At 49.9% G+C, this 23,790-nt stretch overlaps 1 protein-coding gene across 2 annotated transcripts; it reads left to right on the forward strand.

Annotated features, from left to right (window-relative positions):
- The first annotated feature begins 184 nt into the window (after positions 1–184).
- On the forward strand, positions 185–23,785 carry Sart3 (spliceosome associated factor 3, U4/U6 recycling protein). Of its 2 annotated transcripts, XM_090320335.1 has the most exons (19): positions 185–498; positions 5,507–5,633; positions 7,115–7,219; positions 8,199–8,383; positions 10,279–10,351; positions 11,351–11,475; positions 12,696–12,851; positions 14,489–14,627; positions 15,233–15,340; positions 15,879–15,956; positions 16,049–16,107; positions 16,866–16,975; positions 17,950–18,062; positions 18,568–18,644; positions 19,104–19,269; positions 20,124–20,572; positions 20,801–20,953; positions 21,244–21,434; positions 22,162–23,785. In XM_090320335.1, exons 1-19 carry the CDS (start codon positions 208–210, stop codon positions 22,331–22,333), a joined length of 2,877 nt encoding a protein of 958 aa, XP_090176461.1. In that variant the 5' UTR covers positions 185–207; the 3' UTR covers positions 22,334–23,785. The 2 variants fall into 2 exon arrangements, with proteins under 2 accessions (XP_090176461.1, XP_090176459.1); XM_090320333.1 differs by lacking the exons at positions 185–498; positions 5,507–5,633; positions 7,115–7,219; ... (1 more) ...; positions 10,279–10,351; positions 11,351–11,475 and having other exon boundaries at positions 12,788–12,840.
- Positions 23,786–23,790: the final 5 nt, after the last annotated feature.

The following is a 23,790-nucleotide window of genomic DNA, read 5'->3' on the forward strand; positions in this document are numbered from 1 at the left end:
AGTCATTATTTTCTCTCACGGAGGCCTTTCGAAGTACGCAAACATATTAGGATCTGCAGGCGACTTGGGACTTCTCAGTCATCGGCCTTCTAGTCTCCCTGCCGCGCCGGGAGGACAGGATTTTTGGTCAGGCGCGCCGCGGGCAGCCCGCCGCTAGCGGGTCCTAGCTGCACGGGGAAGGACCCAGGGAGCCGCTGCAGACGCAAGATGGCGACGGCGACCGCCGCCACCTCCGCTTCGGAGCCCGAGGCCGAGCCCAAGACGGGGCCCGAGGCCGAGGAGGAGGAGGAGGACGAGAACGAAGCGAAGGCGACCAGGACGAAGCGCAAGATGCTGACCCTGGAACTAGGCTGGGATCAGCGGGAGGAGGGCGAGAGCGACGGCGACGGGGAGTACGCCATGGCCTCGTCCCCCGAGAACTCTCCCGAGGACTGCGAGTGGGAGTTCGAGGAGGAGGAGGAGAAGAACCAGCTGGAGATCGAGAGGCTCGAGGAGCAGGTGAGGCCGGGCGAGGAGTAGCCGGGCACTGGCGGGGCCGGGCGCTCCTCCACGTGAGCCACGCCCCCGGCCCTGCACTCTGGTGGCCATTACGAAGGGTGAGGGCTCCTCACTTGGTTTTAGGACTGGACGGGAGCGGCGACCCTCCTACCCTCGGCCCCCCCTCCAAGCTGGGGTGAGAAGGGTCCCCTCACCACGCCCCTTGTGGCTATTCTGCTGGTGACCCACGCACTCGTGGGCACATTTCTGACCTCCATTGAGCCGTGGTTTCCCCATCCCTGCAGATTGGGGTCATAAATCTAACCTGTAAGCCAGGGAGCTTCGCAAGCACGACTTGTGTGCTCCTAAGGAGAGACAGTTCCCCTAATGGGTGGTGTTTGTGATCAGCCAAGCCATGCCCTGTGTATAAATCTTTGCCCCTGGAGTTAACGAACAGACCCTCCCCCCTCCTCGAGTGGGAACTGTCCACTGACTTTACCAACTTCCTTCAACTGCAACTGTGGCCAGTCAGCCTTTGCCTCCAAAATGGACAGTCCCACCCTCCCACTGTCCTAGTTAGGAACCTTTCACTGTTAACAGTACTTTCTAACTTCCTTCTATTATCTCTTGACCCTGGTGGTCAATTGTAAAGAAAAGATGAGCTCCTCAGCCACTAGGAGAAGGGACAAGCCACTAGGAGAAGGGACAAGGTTAAAATAGAAAAAACAGAGCAGACCACCCACCGGGTATGCCTGCCCAGCTGCGGGGAGAGGGGCTGAACACTGTACATGCCATTAGGAAATCTCCTGTATCTCCAGTGTGTCCATTTACTTTCTGACACCAGGAACATAGGGCAGAAGGAGAGCAGGGAGTGGATTTGGAACCTTGGTGCCCAAAAGTGATGGAGCACATTCTCATTTTACACCTAGGAGACAAAGCTCAGATGGTGATGAGACAATTTGCTTCAAGCCATTCCTAATGAGACTTGAATGCATGAACCTTAGCTGGGGTTCATGGCACAGGGGATGTGCAGCCCTCAGGAGATGAAAGGTGACTTAACCCTCCTACTCGTTCAGTCTTACTAGTCAGTTTCCACAATGCCTCACTCAAACTTCACTGGTCAGTTTCCGTGATGTCCCTGTGGCATGGATAATTTTGTTTATCTATGAAGTCGTGACAGCACATTGGGGTGACACTGCATTGGGCACCTGGTCTGATTGGGGCAGGCTGGTGGTTACCATTTCTGCTTTTGCTCGTACTCATTTAATATTTTTCAGCAAATAAAGGGTGGCATGGGTTGACAGACTGTGCCCCTGCCCTAACTGAAATCGTTTTTTTAGGCTGCTAGCCTGGGCCTTTTGATGAGCTCACTGTTCTGTGAGGTGGTAGAAACAAGTTCTCCTGTTCTAGAAGGAGGAGGAGTCTGGAGCCCTAGGTGGGCCTGGGTCAGAGCATAGTTCTAGCTTGGTTCCCAGCAGTTGTGTGCCCTACCTCAGCTACCTGTCCACTCACTGGAGTGGGGTGGAGCTCAGTGATGACTGCACAAGGTGGCATGTGAACAAGAATTGAGAGCCTACGGCTTTACTCTGTTTGTCTTGGGTCTAGCTAGGGGCTTTTCAGTTTGATGTTCTCATCTCTCCTCTCCTGCCTGCTTCACGCCCTTCTGGTGAAGCTTTCTGATGGGACTTGCAGACAGACCTGAGAATGACCTGGCCCTGCCTGGGTTGCAGCTTTTATGGCTAGGGTTAGAACTGATCCATGGGTGCCCAGCTTGCATCTGGCTAATTTTGACAGGACAAATCGCCCCACCTGGTATGTTTCCCTTGAGGTGTGTTTTAAAAATGAAAACATTTAAAATCATGAAGTTACTTGACCAATATCTTTTCTGCATTGAGATCCCTACATTTTTTCCTTCATCAGCAAGAGTGGAAAATTACATTGATTGCTTTTCTGATGTGGAGCTACTTTCCTGTTCAGGAATAATTGAGCCACCAGTGCCTGGCATATTTTTTGTTGTTGTTGTTTTATTATTTTACGTGTTGTTAGATATCCAATTACTCTAAGGTTGTTGGCTGAAAAGGCTCTTCATTCATGTGTGTTTGCATCTTTGTCAAGAATTATGTGTGCTCGTTTGTTGGGCTTTCTGCCAGCCTCACACCTTGTGAATCACTGAGGCTGACAGTAGAATGATTTCTTGTGCTCTAAGTCTGGGCTTTTGCATCACTGCATGTGCTCATACTTATTTAATATTTTTCAGCAAATGCAGCGTGGTATGGGTTGCCAGACTGTGTTTTAGAAATGAACTTGTCTGCAAAATGAACTTGTTGGGATTGTGGTAGGGATTTTATTAGACTTCTTAGTCAACTGGAGGAGAATTTAATCATTTCCTTTTTAGTTATTTTTTTCCTTTTTATTTTTTGGTGTTGCTGAGTGTTGAACTCAGTATCATGCAGGGTAAAAGTGTGTTCTATCACCCAGCTGCCACCCCCAGCCTGAGAATTACTCTTTTGGGATTATGGTCATTGTTTCTGTCCTTGAACATAGAATGTTTCTCCATGTTGCTGAATCTGTGATTTCTCTCCTCCGTGATTACCTTCATTCAGCACATGGATTCTGTAACATCTCAAGTTTCTATGGAAGCATTTGGCTTTTTGGAATGATTGTAAATGATGTTGTGTTTTTATTTATTTTATTTTTATTTTTATTTTATTTTTTTTTTGCCAGTCCTGGGCTTGAGCTCAGGGCCTGAGCACTGTCCTTGGACTTTCTCAAGGCTAGAGCTCTACCACTTGAGCCTCAGCACCACTTCCGGCTTTTTTCTATGTATGTGGTACCAAGGAATCGAACCCGGGTCTTCGTGCATGCTAGGCAAGCACTTTAACCACTAGGCCAAACTCCCGGCCCGATGTTGTGTTTTTAATGTCTACACGATCATTGTTGCTTTGTGTGTTTCCTTGTGTTCTGTGACTTTGCTTATAACTTACTTGTTTTTGGAGGGTTTTTTTTTATTTCGGATTTTCTATATATTTGTTCGTATCACCTACCAATCAGGAGAGTTTTCTTTCCACCTGTGTACCTTTTAATTCTTGTACTTAGTGAATGGGTTAGAATTTCTAGGACTCTTGAAAAAAAGTGTTGAGTAGACATTCTTGCCTTGTTTCTGATTTTAGGAGGGAAGTAATCCTTTTCCCATTAAGAAAGCTGTGGGCTGCAGATCTTAATTGCTTGTTCTCGGATTAAGATAGTTTCCACCCAGGCCTGCCTTGGTGAGGGCTTCTGTCCAGGAGTGTTTTGACATCGTTGGTAACATCTTTGGCAGCTGCTACAGTAGATTTACCATGATTGGTTTTCAACTAATGGATTCATTTTGTATGCCTGGAATGAGTCTCACTTGTTTTTGTACATTTATGTGCTGGTTTTAGTTCTTTTAGTGTTTTCCTTTCTGCCTTGTTTTAGTTGCATCCTGTTGATTTTTAAAAAATTATTATTATTATTTTTGCCAGTCCTTGGGCTTGAACTTAGGGCCTGAGCACTGTCCTTGGGCTTTCTCAAGGCTAGAGCTCTACCACTTGAACCATAGCACCACTTCCGACTTCTTTTCTATGTATATAGTACTGAGGAATTAACCAGGATCTTCATGCATGCTAGGCAAGCACTCTACCACTAGGCCAAACTCTGGCCCCCGTTCTGTTGATTTTGATCTGCTGTAATTTTGTTTTCATTTAGTTCTATGTAGTTTAAATTTGTATAAATTAGAAGTATACTTATAAGTGCATTGCTTCATTTCTGAATGTTTGGAGGTTTTCCTACTATATCTATCCAGTTGGATTGCATAGTGGCTGTGTGGTTTTATTTCTTCTCATGGTGTGGAAATTTGCATCATGGCCTAGGATATGGTCTCAATGCCTGCTCCATGGGCACGTGAAAAAAAGCTGTGTTCTGTTCTTGTGAGGGTAAGTGTTCTGTGTATACAGGTGGGTCCTTGCTGATTGAGGGCACTGAGTTCTAGATTTGAGATGATTTCCCTCTAGCTGCTGGAGAGGAGATGTTACCATTCCCAAACTGTATCTCTTCTTTCAGCTCCTCTGTGTCTTGGGAGGTGTTATGTGTTGGTGTACAGTAGTTAGGATGGTGACATCTTTGTAGATTGCCCTTCTGCTCATGGCTTGCTTCCTTTTGACTGCTAAACTTTGCTTTGGAGTCACTGTATGTGATGCTATGCCACTGCATGCCCCTCTTCATAACGAGAGCTTGCATGGATATCTTTGTCCTTTTATTATGAACCAACTTGCCTGAGCCTTCGAGTGTGAGGTGAGGTTCATTGACCATATGTAATGGAGCTGTGTGGTACCTGTGTTAACATGGCCAGCCTCAGGCATCAGTGCTGGCACAATGAGCTGGCTATAGCATGGGGGATGTGTGCTTGGTATAGGCACAATGGTGTTTGCAGCCGGGATGGCCATAGTCATATAATCACCACCACACCAAGGCTTTGAAGTACTGGGGTTTGAACTCAGGTCCTTAGACTTGCTAGACAGGCACCCACTACTAGCCTTTTTTGCTTCTGCAAAAAGATGTAGCATATATCCCTAGGGGTGGGCTTTGGTTTGTGATGTTCTGTTATCTCTGCCTCTTGAGCAGCTATTTTGGCCATTTATATTTCTTTAATGGGGATTTTCATTCTTTGAATAATGAAATAGCATTCTTACAGTGTTGTTGGGTGCTAAAGACTATTGCTCACAAGAGCCTCAGGATTAGAAAAGAGTCATATCCCCAGTTTGCAGATGAGGAAATGGAGGCCCAGAAGCCTGGCAGGTGCCTGAGGATAAACACTTTTTTTGTTTCATTGAAACAAACCTCTTCTCATTTAGAGGACCCATGTGGCTCCTGACAGGAGTGGTAAGAGACAGAGGGAGCGTTGTGTTGGTTTTGTGTTCTGTGGCAGGGGTGGCATGGCCATGTTACCTGGCTGTGGCAGGTGAGTGTCTGTGGCTGGCATTTACAGTTTCACCGGGTTGCTTTCCTCCAGCTGTCCATCAACGTTTATGACTACAACTGCCACGTGGACCTCATCAAGGTGCTCCGGTTGGAGGGGGAGCTGGACAAAGTGAGGGCGGCCCGCCAGAAGATGAGTGAGATCTTTCCCTTGACCGAAGGTAACTGAGGGTGGGCCCTGGTTCCTTGAAGGAGAGGGTGCCCTCATCCAGGCAGCTGCTGTGCTGTACTTGGCTAGTATTGTGTCCATACAACACCCACCACGTGTTCAGTCCTGATTTTTTTTTTTTAACCAGATGCTGTGACACAGTGTTTTTCTATTCAGTGTTTGGCAGGACTGTCTCCCCAGTCCATTATGTGTGCACTTAGTCCATTCTCAGCACCTGAGCATTGTAAACACAGTTGAATTTTTACCAACTTCAATGCAAATGTTTCATCCCTTTGTTGAGCCCTGTGTGTTCAGGGTATTTTGGCATATTTGTTTATTAGAACATTCTTGCCCTGAGCAACATTCTGGGTGTTTTTTGTTTTGTAAGTTGCCAGCCTTTTTTGTTTCATTTTTAATTGTTACTATTTTTTTTAAATTATTTTTCCTGTAGGGGCCCAGGTCCCCTGTCTACACCTCCCATATAGCAAGGATGATGGGTATGTACCACTGTGCCCAGCATTTTTGTTGAGATGTATCCTGCTGACTTTTGCCCAAGGCAACCCTACCTGTGGGCTTCCCCATGTCCACTTCCCAAGGTGCTGGAATGGCCAGGCCCCGCCGCCATGCCTTACATTCACAGGTATCCCTAAGTGGTGTCTGGGGCAGGAGTTGGAGAGCCCTGCTTTGGGCCCAGCTCTGCCCCTGCCTTCCTCCCACAAAGCGCTGCTGCTGACGGGTGTTTTGTTCCTAAGTGACTTTAATGAACTCTGGCTGCAGTCTGACTCAGTTGTCCTTGAGTAATATGAGGGATGACAGTAGTTGTTGCCTTACAGTTAGGACAGCAGTGTATGTGCTTCAGTGTACACACTTAGTATCCACTGACAGGTGGCAAAGCCTTAGATGGATGCTGTTGTTAATAATATTAGCAGCTCCTACTGTACTAGAATTGGTATTCCCCTGTAGACCTTAAGAGACCTTGCAGGTAAAGATTGAATGCCAAGGTAGATACACAGATACTTGAGAAAACTATGCAAAAACTAGGTGCAACACAGATATGGGCTGTACGGTATCTTTGATTTCATGTTGTTATTGTGTCCTCTTCCATTTGGGGCTTGACAGTCTCTATCTCAGCATGTATCTGTATGTAGCCCCTGCTGCATCAGTGGAATATTCTCTGCCCAGACCTAAACTTTACCCTGCCAGTGACCAGCTGTGCACTCGGGTACCTCCCGACTCTAGTCCCTATGGTATAAGAATGCCCCTGAACAGAAACAGGCGCTGTGTTTTTCTTTCCCCTGAGGGAGATGGCCTTGTCAGCCCCAGCTGGCAGTTAACCCCTTAGCTGTATGCTGTGTGGTCTTCCGGGATGGGTGCTTGTTCCGGGTCTGGGTGGAGGTAGTGCAGCGGTTGATGCCATGTTATGTGTGGGAAGCCTGCCCTCCACTTCCCTTTGGGGAGGGCAGTGCTGGACACAGGCCAGTGCTTGTCTCCTAGAGCTCTGGCTGGAGTGGCTGCAGGACGAAGTCAGCATGGCTTCAGATGGCGGAGACCGTGAACACGTGTACCAGCTGTTCGAGAGAGCTGTGCAGGACTACATTTGTGAGTTTGGGAACAGTGGCCTGGGCCTGGCATTCACTGCATTGTCTTCACCTGTCCTAGAAAGCAGAGCCTCAGCCTTACTGTTACATTGAAGCTCAGCTTCTTGAGGTTTTCTGTCTCTGTTCAATTGAGATATTTGGTTTTTGTTTTATTTTATTTTGATGGTAGTAGCTTTGAACTCAGGGTCCTTTGCTTGCCAGGCAGGAGTTCTGCAGCTCAGCTACACCTCCCAGTGCAGGTATTAGATTTTAATAAATTTGCAGGAAAAGAGCGAATATATTCACACTCAGAATTTATCTGGCAAGATGAATTTACATGCCATTTCAAGGTCATTATAGTTTATCTTTTGCACACTGAATTAAGTTTTTAGCAAAATGCTTTAGGGAAAAAAAATCTTAAAAATAGAGATTTGGAGATATAGTTTCACAGGAAGTTGCAAAACATTGCACAGAATTTTGAGGGGGTGGGCAGTCCTGGGGATTGAACTCAGGGCCTGGGCACTGTCCATATGCTTTCTCAAGGCTAGTGCTCCACCACTTAAGCTACTGCACCACTTTGTGGCTTTTTCTGTCTATGTGGTACCAAGGAATTGAACCCAGGACTTCATGCATGCTAGGCAAGCACTCTACCACTAGGCCATGCTCTTGGCCCAGCATAGAAATTCTTATGACAACTGGTTTCTCCTCCCCATATCTTATAATACAGGACAAATGAAACCCAGCCAGTCTTGTTGGTTGTGGTGGGGCTTTCATACACTTTTTGCCTGGTTTGGCCTCTTAACTGCAGTTCTTACTTTGCTATTTGGGTAGCTGGGATTACAGGCATAAGTGACCTGGCCCACCTGGGAATAGATATATTAGCAATGGCTCTGTTCTGGCTGCAGCATGTCAGTATAGCCAGTTGGGTAGCTGGCTGAGATGCTCTTTTTTGGTATCTGGCTACCATTGTCTGGAACTAACACAGTGCTTCTTGTTCTTAGGCCCTAACATTTGGCTGGAGTATGGTCAGTACTCAGTTGGTGGCATCGGTCAGAAAGGTGGCCTTGAGAAAGTTCGCTCTGTATTTGAAAGAGCTCTGTCATCTGTCGGCTTACACGTGACCAAGGGGCTGGCCATCTGGGAGGCTTACCGGGAGTTTGAAAGCGCCATCGTGGAAGCTGCTCGGGTGAGTGCCAAGCCTCTACCACCAAGCCGGCCTTTGCTTGCTTGTGGAGGGGCTGTTGTGGTAGGGTCTGAGAATGCTGTTTTGAAACATGTCCAAAGTGAGTCTTCCGGTTAGCTTAGTTAGCTAACTGGATGGTCCTTGCTAGTCTGTTAGAGAATGGCCAGTAAATAAATAAAATCAGTGGTCTCTGTTGAGTAGGAAGAAGGAAATCTTTGCCTTAACAGCAGATGGTGGCCATAAATGCTCCTGCCATAGTTACATGGTTCCTAGTGGATGTGCTAGAACTGCCATGCCGCTGGATGCGCGTGTAGATACAGGCACAAACCTGTCTATGTGTGCTCGAGTGTGCTTATGTGTGAGATGTGTAGAATTGTGCAGCTGTGTCTTCTCTCTACTTAGTGCAGATGTGCAGTATTCGTTGGTGCACCGTGGATCCTCTAATACATCATTATAGGTTGAGCATTCTTAACCTGAAAATTGATAGCCAAAGTGCTCAAAAAACCAAACCACCTGCCAGAAAAAATTCCACTAGGAATCGCCTGTGCTGAGGCTTGCAGTCAGAATGCAGCTTAAAAAAAAAAATAAATAAAAATGCAGTGAAGCTGGGCACTGGTGGCTCGCGCCTATAATCCTAGCTACTTAGGAGGCTGAGATCTGAAGGTCATGGTTCAAAGCCAGCCCAGGCACGAAAGTCCCTGAGACTTGTAGACAATGAGCCACCAGAAAACTGGAAGTGATGCTGTGGCTGAAGTGCTCAGAGATAGCACCCAGGGCCAGAGTTCAAGCCCCACGACCACACCCTCCCCCCTCCCACACACCAAAAAATAATGCAGGGAGACCAGCACTGGATTGTGGTGTGAAAGAAGTATTTGCCCTTGCGGGCTGTGAGTTTGGCCTAGTGGTAGAGTGCTTGCCTAGCATGCACGAAGACCCGGGTTCAATTCCTCGGTACCACATACATAGAAAAAAGCCGGAAGTGGTGCTGAGGCTCAAGTGGTAGAGCTCTAGCCTTGAGAAAGTTCAAGGACAATGCTCAGGCCCTGAACTCAAGCCCAGGACTGGGGGGAAAAAAAGTATTTGCTCTTGGTTTCCTTACCTAAGGAACTTTATTCTGTACATGCATGGATTGTAAAACCTGAGAAATGGCTGCATGTTCCACCCACAGCTATTCCAGTGTCTCTGGTACTCCTGTTTGCTTGCTTGCTTGCTTGCTTGCTTGCTTGCTTATTTATTTTGCTGGTTCTGGAGCTCAAACATGGCCTAGACTCCGTCCCTGAGCCTATTTATTTATTTATTTTTGCTCAAGGCCAGTACTGTATTACTTGAGCCATAGCTCCATATCCAGCCTTTTTTTTTTTTGGCTTCGGGGAAGGCCTCACTTCGTGGCCCAAGCCGACCTGGAACTCAGGATTGTCCTGCCTTCACCTCCTGAGTGCTGAGATCACAGGTGCCTGCCACTGTATCAGCTGCCTTGCACATTGTCACATTGGCCACCAATTTTCTTTCATGCTGTTGGTCACAAGTCACTGGGCCTGCCAATGCTACCCACTCTTGCAGAAAGCTTCCTTCTTCTATAACATCTCTCCCACTTCCCACCCTAGCAGAGAACAAGTCCTGCCCTGCTGCATCCTCCGGCGGCCACAGTGCAGCTTTGATCTGTGTGTTTCTTCCTCCCCTGCTCTCTCTGTCAGGAGCCCTGCAGTGCACAGGTGGCATTTCTTTCAGCTCCCTTCCAGCATCTGGCAGGAAATCTCCCTCACATGTGGACATGGGCCTGTTGTTTATTTGTTTGAGTTGAAAATGTGTTCAGATTGTTTTGAAATAGAACCAATTTGTTATCTGTTGCCAGTTTGCTTCTTTAGCCCATAGCTAGCTTCCTTTCCCCTTCTGACTAGGAACAAACCTTTGATTCACAGCTTGAGAAAGTCCACAGTCTCTTCCGGCGACAGTTGGCAATCCCGCTCTATGGTAAGAGATATATGGATATGGGTCATAAGTGGCCCTTCGTGGCCCTTGTCCTTGTCCTTGTCCATTGTCCTTGTCCATGTCCATTGTCCTGGGATGGGGTTGGTGTTCTCACTCATTGGGCCTTATCATCGACTCTTCAGGAAGAACTAGCCTTGAGCTGTGCATTCCCAAGAGCATTGCAGGGCAGGTGGGTAGCTCTGGTAGCACCTTGCCTGGCACCCACGCAAGTCCTTTTCCCATTTTCAGACACAGTTGGAAAGGAGGATCCAGGTGTCAGCTATGGAACGAGTTCTGTTAGATACATTGCCACACAGTGGAGTTTTACATAGATGCATGTCTCCCCTATGTGGGTGATGGGGTTCAGAAACACAGTTGATCACTCATGTGGATTCCCATATGGCTTCCAAAGGGCACTGCCCCATCCATCTCTTGTACATGGTCCTGGTTTGTCCACAGCAGTTACTCTCTGTTCCCATCATGGCTTGTTTAGATTTGAGCTTATGTGTGGGAAAGTGGCTGTGTGTTATTGCTGGGTGACTGTAATTCTGGCAGCAGAGGCTACTTCCCCAGCCATACCACAGATGTGGGAGGGGCTGGTGGCTCAGAGACCCAATTTTCTTTCTGTCTTTCTCTCTCTCTTTCCCTCTCTCTTTCACCCCCTCCCTCCTTCCCCCTTCCCTCCCTCCCTCCTTCCACCTCTCTCTCTCTCTCTCTCTCTCTCTCTCTCTCTCTCTCTCTTCTTTCTTTCTTTCTTTCTTTCTTTCTTTCTTTCTTTCTTACTGTCCTTGGGCTTTCTCAAGGCTCTACCACATGAACCACAGAACCACTTTCAGGTTTTCTGCATATGTGGTACCAAGGAGTAAAACCCAGGGCTTCATGCATGCCAGGCAAGCACTCTACCACTAGGCTAAAGTCCTGGCCCTCAGAGGCCCAGTTTTCTAGGTTGGGCTGGTTTAAACCCAATGCCAAGATCCCTGGGGCAAATTTGTCTTTCAACAGATATGGAGGCCACATTTGCAGAGTATGAGGAATGGTCAGAAGACCCAATTCCAGAGTCAGTGATCCAGAGCTATAACAAAGCCTTGCAGCAGCTGGAGAAATACAAGCCCTATGAGGAAGCCCTGGTGAGTGTGTTGCTTTCTAGAAACATCTCTCCTGTTTACTGTGAATGCAGTCTGTATAACCATGTGTATACAGGGTACTGTGCTTCCTAATGATAAAGTGAAGATCCTCCTGTTGTCCCCACTTAGAGCTCTGCCAGTACTTGGGAGCCCTCCCCCTCCCTCCCTCCCTCCCTCCCTCTCTCCCTACCTACCCCTCCCTCCCTCCCTCCCTCCCTCTCAGAGCTAATCATATTCCCAGCTTTTCCTTGCTTTTCTTTGTAGTTTCACAGCTATGAGTTCACCTCAACTGGTGTGTGGTTCCATTTTGCTTGTTGCTGAGCTTTTACATAATGGATTTATGGGTGTGGGTTTTACTTACGTCGATAAGTAGCATTGTGATTGATTTATTTTCCTGGGACTTGATAGACAGATGGACACTTGAAAAGGAGCAGGGACGCTCTGAGCATTGATTGTCAAATGCATACTAGTCTTTTCTATTGACAGCCTGAATTTTAGCCAGTGATGAGCTGGAAATGCTAGTTTAATTTGCATACTTCCTTATTACTAATGAGGCTGAGCAGGTGTTTATTTGGATTTCTCATGTGTGTGTGTGTGTGTGCGTGTGCGTGTGCGTGTGCGTGTGCGCATGCGTGCATGTACACTCTCACTTGATTGCTGAAAGCTTAGGCTTTAGAAGTGATAATTTTTTTTTTCTTTTTGCCAGTCCTGGGGCATAAACTCAGGGCCTGAGCTTTTCTCAAGGCTAGCACTCTACTACTTAAGACACGGCACCACTCTGGCTTTTTCTGTGTATGTGGTACCAAGGAATTGAACTTGGGCAAGCACTCTACCACTAGGCCAAACTCACAGCCTGAAGTAATAAAAAATTTTAAAGTGTTTTGTTTTTTAATCTCTTTCGAATTGCTTCTTGAGAGTCCTGGCTTTTAATCTTACTTTTGGTTGTATGGGTTAGCCCCTCCTTTCCCAAGTTGATGGCTTGATTTTTTACTTTTTTTTTTTTAAACTTAAAAAAATTGTTATAAAGGTGATGTGTAGAGGGGTCACAGTTGTATAAGTCAGGAAAAGAGCATTCATCAGAGAACACGCCCATGTTGTAGTCTTAGTGGGGATTTGGCGATGGTGATCTTGGTTCCACGTCTCTTGCCGACCTTCCCTTGGTTTGAAGATGCTTGTGCTCTGGCAGGATCAGTTAACTTTCACGTATTTGTTCTATGCTCCAGTTACAAGCAGAGGCCCCGAGGCTGGCAGAGTACCAGTCGTACATCGATTTTGAGATGAAAATTGGTGACCCTGCTCGTATCCAGCTGATCTTTGAGCGTGCCCTGGTTGAAAACTGCCTCGTTCCAGACTTATGGATCCGTTACAGTCAGTACCTAGTAAGATAAATGCTCTGCTTTTATTTTGGTGTTGCCAATTAAGAATATCTCCTCTTCTCCCTTCTCCCCCCCACTCTCTCCCTCTTTCTCTGTTAGTCATGGGGCTTGAAGTCTAGGCCTGGGCATTGTCTCTGAGCTCTTCAGCTCAAGACTACCACCCTGCCTCTGGAGCCACAGTGTCACTTCGTTTTCTGGTGGCTAATTGGAGATATGAGTCTCCCGGACTTTGGTGCCCGGGGCTGGCTTTGAGCCGTGATCCTCAGATCTTGGTATGATTTCAGGCCATCGTGCCCAGCTTAAGATCTCCTTAAAGCACATCCGCTGGTATGCTCTTCTGCCTTACCTCTTTTCTAGCCTCTTTTCCTCCTCTCTGCCAACTTGCTTGGGGTTTTCTTCTCATTTGAAGTTACTTTAAATTGATTGCTAATTCTATGAACATTTTGCTTATAGACCTATAGTCAAGACCTTTATTACAGATGGATCTTTGTTGTTGGGTTATTAAGAACAAACTAGAAACATACAAAAGCAGGCAGGTTAAATGGAGTCTCATCTTCCACGCTGAGGAACAGTGATGCTTGTAGTCTGGTCCTGCTTCCAAGGATGTTGTCCTTACTTCCCTGGCTGTTATTTTAGAGCAAAATGCAGAGTCTATTGCACTGGTAAACATTTCAGCATGGAAGTGTGGGGTCTGTATGTGGAAAGACTCCTGACTGGGGCCCATGCTAGGGTTGGCTGTTGCCTCTTAATCAAGACTGTTTTGGATGACTCAATATTTGCCTACCCAGTGCTATGGACATGGTATTGGAAATATAAACACAACTACATAGACATCAACATTTATGACTCTGTAGACATGATGTTTTATTACATAGATAGATTAATATGTGTCTATGACATACAGACCCTCAGCCTAATTTTAATTATGTTCTAAAATCTAAGTGCCAGTGATTGTATATAGAGATTCCCTTCTTGAATACTTGTTAGTTAAATACGTCATTTGAAATATGATGTAAAAATCAACGTTAATAAATTCTTTAATAAAAAAAGACTGTTTGGGCTGGGAGTTTGGCCTAGTGGTAGAAGGCTTTCCTAGCATGCACGAAGTACTGGATTCAATTCCTAGGTACTGTATATGTGGAAAAAGCCGGAAGTGGTGCTGTGGCTCAAGGGGTAGAGCACTATCCTTGAGCAAGTTCAAGGACAGTAATACGCCCTGAGTTCAGTCCCCAGGATGCTCTGAGTTCAGTCCCCAGGACTGGCACGCGTGTGCACGTGCGCGCGCGCACACACACACACACACATACACACACACACATACACACACACAGACAACTTAACCTGGGGCCCTGCTATCTCTTCTTCTCCACCCCTTGGCCATTTCTTCATTAAAGAAACCAGATCACATGAGACTTTTTTTTTTTTTTTTTGCCAGTCCTGGGCTTCAGCTCAGGGCCTGAGCACTGTCCTTGGACTTTCTCAAGGCTAGAGCTCTACCACTTGAGCCTCAGCACCACTTCTGGCTTTTTCTAAGTATGTGGTACCAAGGAATTGAACCCGGGTCTTCGTGCATGCTAGGTAAGCACTCTCCCACTAGGCCAGTGAAGTTTTACCTTCTCCTTCGGAATTCTGTCTCATAGGACCGGCAGCTGAAGGTGAAGGATCTGGTTTTGTCAGTACACAGCCGTGCCGTCAGGAACTGCCCCTGGACAGCTGCCCTGTGGGGTCGGCACCTCTTGGCCATGGAGCGACACGGAGTTGATCATGAAGAAATTTCTGGTGTGGATGTGTTTGTGGGAGGACTTCTAAGCTGCCCTTTTTGTTTCGTTGAGGCCCTGTTAGAGTTCTGCTGTCTCACTGGCGTCAGTCTTACGATCGCCCCTACTCTGCCCCCTGAGTGCTGGGATTCCAGCTGCACACTGCTGTGCCCCTGCATTTCTAAGCATTCCAGTCCAAGCGAGCAGCAGAGCTGTGCTGAGCTCACTCACCAGCATCAGCAGCTTTTATTGGGAGATTGAATACTAAAGATAGAGGGCTCTTTGTGGTAGACTAATGCTTAGAACATTTTGATTCTCACGGTGACCTGCTAAGTTTGGGTCTTTTCTCCACACTCACTTGATATGGAACCTTCCTGAAGGGTGTGTGTAATGAGTGATTTCTAGAACAGTGCGCTTACCTTCTGGATGCTTTTCTGTTGGTTCCACCTGTTGCATCCTCTTTTTATTTTATTTTTTTATGCTCTAGTCATTACATGTGTGCTGCTGTGGGTCTGTCTTAGGTGCATCTGTTATACCGTCATTATTGTTACAGTCAGTGGAGTTGGCTAGCTAGAGGAGCCTCTGTTTGAACGGGCAGTGAGTCCTAACCTTTTGTCCAAACTCTAGCAACCTTTGAGAAAGCTTTGAGTGCCGGCTTCATCCAGGCCACTGACTACGTGGAGATTTGGCAGACGTACCTGGATTATCTGAGGAGAAGGGTGGACTTCAAACAAGGTACTGAGGGATTGTAATGTCCCAGTCAACCCCCGACCCAAGTTGGGCAGTTCCCAGCTTTATCACGTCTAGCCATGAGCCAGAAGTGAATGCTGCCCTCATGTTGGCTGTGCAGTGCTGCCTCTGCCAACGTCTCCAGCCTCACCTCTTCTCCTTCTGCCCTGTTTATAAATGTCTGCTAGTTTCCTTAGATCTCTGAATCTCTGAGGATCCTCTCCCCTCCCTTCCCCTCACCTGAAAGCCAACCAGACAACAACCAGACAAACCGTAAATTGTGTCTGTACCCCCTGTCAGCTGCTTCATGCAGGAGGCCTTCAGCCAGTCTGCTGCTTGCCTGCGCCCCTGCCATGTGCTCTGGGCATCCCTGTGCTCCCGCTCGTCTCTGTCCTGTGCTCTCCAGCTTGGCCTGTGCCTCCTCCCACCTCTGTGCATGAGGCAGGGTTGTGCTTCCACACCACGCTGGGCTCCCAGTGCGTCTCATGTCCTCTCCGTGTGGATTCCAGGCTGTGATATGCACAACACTGTATGTTTCCAACAGACTCCAGCAAGGAGCTGGAAGAGCTGCGCGCCACCTTTGCCCGTGCTTTGGAGTATCTGGAGCAGGAGGTGGAGGAGCGTAAGTCTGGCCTGGCCTCAGTTGGTGAACCTTTTCAGCCAAGGGCTGTTTGCCTCCATGTCTTTCTAATTTGCTCCCTCCTGTTTCTGAAGGTTTTCATGAGAATGGGGATCCGAGCTGTGTGGTCATGCAGAACTGGGCTAGGATTGAGGTAATCACCTTCACGAATCCCTGCGGCGTGTGTCCCGTGAACCACTGGCTGACAAGAGCTGCCATCCCCGTGAGGGTGTAGGCTGGGCACGTTGGTGTTGCTTACTCAGTGGGGTGCCTGAAGCTGGCAGTGGGAGGCACAGGACAGGTCTGCGTTTACTTGCTTCTCCAGCCCCTCCCTCCTGGCTCCACTCATGAGTGTGTGTTCAGTGAAGGACTCATCATCTGCCTACGAAAGCTTTGATTCGGGGCAGAGGATGGATCAGACATGCCGTTAGAAGATGAAGTAAGTCTGTCAGAGACACGAGTGGACACGGACCTGCCCCTGACCAGCTTTACCCTGAGGGGCTCAGACAGAAGCTAATGGCTTTGAGGGGGTTTCTACTAATGTGAGGATGAGGAAACTGAGCCCCAGGTTGCATCGATCAGTGACTCTGCAGTGCTCTCTAACCAGACAGTACCTGAGTGTGATAACAATGCAAATGGAGTGACTGCATGGTGTTCGTGTGAGCGCTGGGACCTGTCTAGCTTCCTTCTCAGCCTGGGGTGTGTGTGTGGTGAGGAGATATCAGGCCCCACCTATGCGTGGGGGCTCTGCCACTATGCCTCGCCCCAGCCTGAAGGCACACCTGCCGATGCTGGGGACCCCAGCTGATGTAATGCAGGGTGTCTGGTTTGGGTCTGTGAAGCAGCTTTTGTGGATGCTGTCAGAAGGTTCTCTATGGTCTGGTCCTAATGGAGCCTGCTTATGCATTGTAGGCTCGACTTTGCAACAATATGCAGAAAGCTCGGGAACTCTGGGACAGCATCATGACCAAAGGAAATGCCAAGTATGCCAACATGTGGCTTGAATATTACAACCTGGAAAGGTAAGCGGCCTGGGCTGGCATGGAAGGGGGCCCCTCCTGCTCCTTCCTCCTTTCGTAATTATGTATAAGGTGACAGGGCCACACAGGATTTTGTGCCTAGGCTCTTATTTTTTAGATGACTGTTTGTTGTTATTGTTTGTGTGTGTGAGACTCCTGGAGGTTTTTTTTTTTTCTCTTTATTTTGTGAGAAAGTAATAAATACTAAAAAGCAAAGAGAGGAAAACTTTACTTGAAACCACTGACCTATACTTAACTGTTGCTAATCTGTGGTTTGAGACTTTTTTTTTTCTTTTTCTTTTTTTGGCCAGCCCTGGGGCTTGAACCTGGGGCCTGAGCACTGTCCTTCAGCTTCCTCAAGGCTGGAGCTCTACCACTTGAGCCACAGCGCCACTTCCAGCTTTTTCTGTGTTTTTTTTTGCGGTACCAAGGAATCAACCCCAGGTCTTTTTGCGTGCTAATAAGCAAGCACTTACCAGTAGGCCAAATACCCAACCCCTGGTTTGAGACTTTTTGATGCTGAAATTTAGAAAATAAAAATGTAATTGTAACGTACATGTTACAAACCTTGAAACCTGTGGTGTGTGTGTGGTGTTAAGGTGAACAGCTGTTTTCTTTGTGGGGCAGGGAGAGAAAGGTCTGCCTTGAGTGAAAGCCGACCCCTTCCTGGCCCAGCAGCTTACCTCTTGCACACCACACAGCCTCTTTTCTGGGCCTTCTGGCTCTGTGGAGTTGGTGGGCAGGGCCCTTCTGTGTGTGGCTTTGAGACCAAAGCTGGTGTTGGCTGCTGAGCAGGCCTAATGGCCTGTTCCGCTGGCAGCCGAGGTGTGGAGGGCGTGTGCCTGTGCAGCCGCGGAGGCTCATGGAGAAAGGTGACACCGCAGGTGGTTCTGAGAACTGGGCCTCCTCTGACCCAGCACCCCCTGCTGTGCCCATGCCTTGTGCCCTAGTGGCAGAACGCTTGTTTTCTCCCCTAGGGCCCACGGTGACACGCAGCACTGCCGGAAGGCTCTGCACCGGGCCGTCCAGTGCACCAGCGACTACCCAGAGCACGTCTGCGATGTGCTGCTCACCATGGAGAGGACGGAAGGTGCGGCCTCGCGCCCTGCTCTGGCTGGCTGGTGCCAGTGGCCACTGCCCTTGGTGGTGACACCCCTGACCAGGGGGCTTTTCTATGATGCCATGTGCCTGTCCTCAGACGCCTACCCTCCCACCCTCCCACGTAGCCACACTTGACCCCCAAAACGTTTCCAGACAGTGCTGACCACTCCTTGATGGGTTGAACCCTGCAAGGGAGCCCCCCACCCCCTTGTGCAGCGTAGGGCCTCAGAGTGCAACACGAATGCCTGTACCTCCCCACTGGAATGCCTTTGTGATGTTACCCCCAGCTTCTCAGGGCAGCTTCTGCCACTCTCAGACCCATAAATGGAGGCGCACCCAGCACCCCTGGGCTCTCTGAATTCCCAACTTGAAGCCTGCATGAATTCAATGTCCCTTGCTGTGCAGAGAGTGCAGGGAGTCGTCTCCCGATGTGTGGGAGGTAGAGACGCTTCTCAAAGCCTGAGGCCTGACAGTTCCGCCTCTGCCCTGTCCAGGTACTTTAGAAGATTGGGACATGGCTGTTCAGAAAACTGAGACTCGCTTAGCCAGAGTCAATGAGCAGAGGCTGAAGGTAGGGCACCCAGCTCCCGGCCCTGCCTGTGGGATGCAGTTTCTCTTTGAGTATTACTTGTACACTATTGGAGTACTATTTAAACGTGTGCCATCTTGTTAGTTAGAACTTTGGCTCTGTGAACAGCTTCTTTCATGGACGGTGCGGGGGAAAGTGGGGAGGGATTCTTGGCCCTAGAATTTCCTGAAGTAGATGGAATAGAACAAAAAGTACAACACTTTCCGCCTCAGCTTCCTTAGGGCCAAGGATTTATAGACTTCAGATTATTCCTGTGCTTGCACTATGATTTTGTGCACTAAACTCCCATTAACTCGGATGAGGCCCCAGCAGGCCCTGCGAGGAGCCCCTGCCCCCTTCTTGGGCTCCTGGGCTGCTTGTCTTTCTGCCCTTCTTCCCTCTTTTCCCTTCTCTCCCTCGCTCCTTTTCATCTCCTAAGTCCGTTTCTGGGCTGCTCTCCAGGCCGCCGAAAAGGAGGCCAGCCTTGCACAGCAGGAGGAGGAGAAGGCGGAGCAGCGGAAGAAGATACGGGCTGAGAAGAGAGCACTGAAGAAGACCCGGGGCGCCGACAAGGCTGGCAAGCGCAAGGTGGAGGACAAGGAAGAGGATGAGTGGGGCGGTGAGGAAGGTAACAACTCCCCTGGGTTTTATCTGGAACCATTTCATGCTTACAGAAGAGGTGCAGAAGTAACAAGTGTTTCTTCCCCTGAAGTATTGTTCCAGCCTAGTAGGCATCTCTCATGGCTGCAATGTCGGCCTTCTTCCTGGCTTCGAGGTGCCATCCTGCCTTTTGTCCCCAGGCCACTGTGCTCTGTGCCACGGTCCCAGGCGTGTCCCTCACACAGGGTCCAGGACTGAGTGGCCTATGTTTCTGGACAGTTGTGAAGGAGACAGACCCCCTGTTGGGGTTGCCCTGCCTTTCCCGGGTGGCCCAGCCCTAGGTGTTAGCGCCCTGTGAAGGCACAGGAGGCCTAGCATGTTCTGTAGCAGCAGAGTTGGGTGTGAGCTCAGCTGCCCAGCAGAGGAATGGGGCAGCGGGGAGGCGGCTGGCGCGGGGACATGGGCTTGCTGGCTGCGTCCTGGACTCCTGGTGCAGACGGAGGGCTTTAGCTCCATGGAGAAGGTCACTCTGTCAGATACTGCCCCCGTGGGAGCTTCAGAAGACAGGCTGGAGAAGAGCGGATTAGGTTTGATGAGGTCATGTCACAGTATCGAGCATGTGTAGTGACGGACAACATGGAGCCTGTCCACCATCCTGTGCTGGCGGCCAGCCAGGCCCTGCGTTCTGCCCACCCGAATTTGAGGTCCTCTGACCCTTCGTTTGGACAGCGGAGATTTGTGCTACCACCTCACTTGATATGGCCCCTCCATGCGCAGGAAGGCGTGGACAGGGGAAGAGGGCCACGAATGACTGGGCAGAGGCCCGGGTCGTCCAGTTTGTGCTGCCCTGGACTCTCCACTTCACTTGCTGCTGTTTTTCAGGCCAAGCCAAGCAGCCCCCCAAGCGCCGGAGGGTGGAGGACCGTGTGCTGCCGGAAGCAGACGGAGAAGCAGGGAAGCAGGGGAAATGGGCAGCTGGAGACGTGGCTCCTCCGGCAAAGCAGAAGGAGAAGGCAGCCGTGGCACGGCGTGACCTGCTCAAGGTGGCCCACGACAGCAGCAAGGACAGCGTCACGGTGTTCGTCAGCAACCTGCCCTACTCCCTGGAAGAGCCGGCCGCCAGACTCAAGCCACTCTTCGAGGAGTGCGGAGAGGTGGTGGAGGTGCGCCCCGTCTTCAGCAACCGCGGGGACTTCCGGGGGTATTGCTACGTGGAGTTTCCCGACGAGGCGGCCGCCCTGCAGGCCTTGCGGCTGGACCGCACCAGTGTGGACGGAAGGCCCATGTTTGTGTCCCCCTGTGTGGATAAGAGCAAGCACCCCGACTTTAAGGTAGGTGTGTGGAGAAGCATGCCCCTCCTGTGGGCTGCAGGTTTGTGTGGCACCCAGAGGCATCTCCAGTGTGATCCGACTTGAGATGATTGACCCTGCCAGCCTGCCCCGCACTTCCACATGGATTAGGAGGAGGTCGTGGTGGCTGGGGGGCTCCCGTGGGTCTCTTGACTGGGGTGCAGGGTCACTGTCACTGCTGAGCCCCGCCCCTCCGTGCTGCCCCTGCAGGTGTTCAGGTACAGCACCGCCCTGGAGAAACACAAGCTCTTCATCTCGGGCCTGCCCTTCTCCTGCACCAAGGAGGAGCTGTTGGACATCTGCAAGGCGCACGGCACTGTGAAGGACCTCAGGCTGGTCACCAACCGGGCCGGCAAACCCAAGGTCAGCACTGGCGTGCCCCATGCGCATGTGCGGGTCTTTGGGCTGGCTGACCTGGCTCCACCCAGGAGTCGAGTCCTTCTAAGAGGGGAAGCGTTAGCTGGCAGGGCCCACAGGGCCTGGGGCAGCTGTCGCTCCTCCCGCAGGCCTGCGTCTCCTGCCCTCTCTCACCCCTGGCCACTTAGAGCTCCCCATACCCCTCGCTTTAAGCATCAGGGTTTCCACTGTGGTTGAGGCCTGGCCTGGGTGGCATCGGGCTGTGGCATTGACCCCATCTGGTCCTTGCTGCTCAGGGCCTAGCCTATGTGGAGTATGAGAACGAGTCCCAGGCATCCCAGGCGGTCATGAAGATGGACGGCATGACCATCCGAGAGAACACCATCAAGGTGGCCATCAGCAACCCCCCTCAGAGGAAAGTTCCCGAGAAGCCAGAGGCGGGGAAGGCACCCCGAGGTCCCATGGTGCCGAGGCAGATATACGGAGCGTAAGTTGTCTGCTCACCGCTGGTGTGGGGTTAGGACGGGAGCCAGGGCCACACTGTGTGGATCCTGCTAGTTCACTGGGGCCCGTCTCTGCCAGTTCTCTAAGGTCACGCCTTGGTAGGCAGTGATTATTGTGGCCTTCTCCACCCTGGCCAGGATGGGGGACGAGGCAAAGTGGGTTCACCTGTTTTCCCCTTACCATCCAGAATCAGGGACAGGCCTGTGGGTATATACGGCTTACTGTTCTGATGCACATGTACCTATGCCTTCTAGATGTGTGTGTCTGTACATCTGTGTACGTATTGTATATACTTTCATTACGCGCTTTATTCTGAGGGTGGTGGGGATTAGAGACTGGTTGAGCCACATACCCACTTCTCTCTCCATTTTTTATTTATTTTTTTCTTTTTTCTTTTTCTCTTGTTCTGAAGCTTGGTTCAGGGTCTAGGCACTGTTCATGAACTTTCTTTTGCACAAGGCTTATACTCTACCACTTGAACCATGGTTGCATTTCCAGCTTTTTGATAGTTTATAGGAGCTAAGAGTCACATGGACTGTTCTGCCCAGGCTGACGTTGAACTGTGATCCTCAGATCTCACTCTCCGGGGTAGCTAGATTGTAGGTGTGAGCCTCTGGCCCCGCTCCCCAGCCCTTGTCAGTTTGGGTTATTTCCTGATAGGTCAGTGACAGGAGCCTCGTGTGGACGGGTGTGCTGTGTTTGCTTTCCAGGCGAGGGAAAGGGAGGACCCAGCTGGCTCTGCTGCCTCGTGCCCTGCAGCGCCCGAGCACCACGACGCCTCAGGCAGAGAACGGCCCAGCCCCGCGCCCAGCGGCCACCGCTGCCCCCGAGGCGCCCAAGATGTCCAATGCCGACTTTGCCAAGTTGCTTCTGAGAAAGTGAGCAGGACTCTGTGAATGGAAATGCCTTAATCATGCCGGCATCCCGGACAGAGGGCCGAGCACAGCGACTGTGCCCAGACTGCTGAGCAGAACGGGAGCGCGTGCTCCACTCGGACACTGGTGTGCCCCCCTCACATTGAGGGCCGGCTGTGTGCTGGGCCCAGATCAAGAGCAGAAGTGACACTGGACCGTGGCTCTGGAGACCCTCGCCCTGGTGCTTCTGCCGCCCCGGCCTGTTCTCTGACCCCAGTCACCGCCTGTGGTCTGTGTCCTCACTCAGCAGCAGCACACTGCCGTGGGCGTGGCCTATTTTAGCTGGTTTTTTTGTCCAGGCCGAGAAGATTTTCTGTTCTTTGTTTGTAAATGACAGGCAGTTCGTTCTGTCTCCAAAGCTAGATCCCGAAGCGTTAATGTCACGTTCTTCGTCCCACTGCTGGGGAGTCTTCCCTGCCTGTGACTAGCTTCAGCCCTTTGCTTTTGTTCACAGACCCCATCAGCCCCTCCTTCTCCCCGCCACCTTGTTCACCCAAAAGCCATGCCAGCGGTCCTGGGGGGAGGGGGTCTCTGCTCTGCCCACTTAGCTCTGTAAAGAGAACTTTTCTAAGTCACTCCACGTGTCTCTGATTTTAATGATTTCCACAGTCATGTGTCTTCCCCTCTATAGCCTTAAAACAATAATAGCTCTTCTGCTGTCCCTGTCTTTTATCTGCAGGAGCAGTGTGTTTGGAACGGTGAGCGCCGTGGCGGCACCACCTGCACATGGGAATGGCTTCCCGTGTGTGGTCTGTGCAGTGCCAGGACGGGGCCCAGGCCTTGGTGAGCTAGGCAAGTCCTCCAGCACTGAGCTTGGTGTTTTGTTTTTGCAACGCTGGGCTTTGCTGGCAAGAGTGTTCTTTCTACCTCTTGAACTGTGACCTCAGATCTTTTGCTTTTCAGAGAAGGTCTCTGAAGGCCCTGAGTGACCTTCCGATTACAATCCTACCTCTGCTTCCTGAGTAGCTGGGACTACAGGCATGAGCCAACACACTCAACCCAAAATTTTGTTTTTATTTTTTAAAGATAGTTTCCCTGTGTAGGCCCAGGTTAGTTTCAAACTTGTATTCCTTCATAGGCAAGTGGCAGTGGCAGTGTGCTACCACGCCCAGCCACTTACCCTTTTTTTTGTTGTTGGTTGTGGGACTTGAACTCGGGCCTGAGTGTTGTCCCTGAGCTCTTCAGCTCAAGGCTACTGTGCTACCCTTTGAACTACAGCACCACTTCCGTTTTTTTGGTGATTAATTGGAGATAGAGTTTCACGGACTTTTCAGTTGCCGGGCTGGCTTTGAACAGTGATCCTCAGATCTCTTAGCCTCCTGAGTAGCTAGGATTACAGGCATGAGCCACCGCACCCGGCTTACCTTTTTTTTTTAAATGGGAAATTTTGAATAGATTAAACAACTTTGCTGAACTGTAAGTCTT

The sequence above is a fragment of the Megascapheus bottae genome, chromosome 28 (genome assembly GCF_031878675.1).
Source record: "Megascapheus bottae isolate mThoBot1 chromosome 28, mThoBot2.hap1, whole genome shotgun sequence".
In the NCBI taxonomy this organism is placed as follows: Eukaryota; Metazoa; Chordata; class Mammalia; order Rodentia; family Geomyidae; genus Megascapheus; species Megascapheus bottae.

What these genes read in the sequence shown, in the direction of transcription:
- Sart3 (XM_090320335.1), top strand. Translation starts at nt 208, where the DNA reads ATGGCGACGGCGACCGCCGCCACCTCCGCTTCGGAGCCCGAGGCCGAG. An exon ending in TCCGTTACAGTCAGTACCTA is followed by an intron (nt 12,852 to 14,488) that starts GTAAGATAAATG and finishes TCTGTCTCATAG; the next exon opens with GACCGGCAGCTGAAGGTGAA. An exon ending in GGAGCAGGAGGTGGAGGAGC is followed by an intron (nt 15,957 to 16,048) that starts GTAAGTCTGGCC and finishes CTGTTTCTGAAG; the next exon opens with GTTTTCATGAGAATGGGGAT.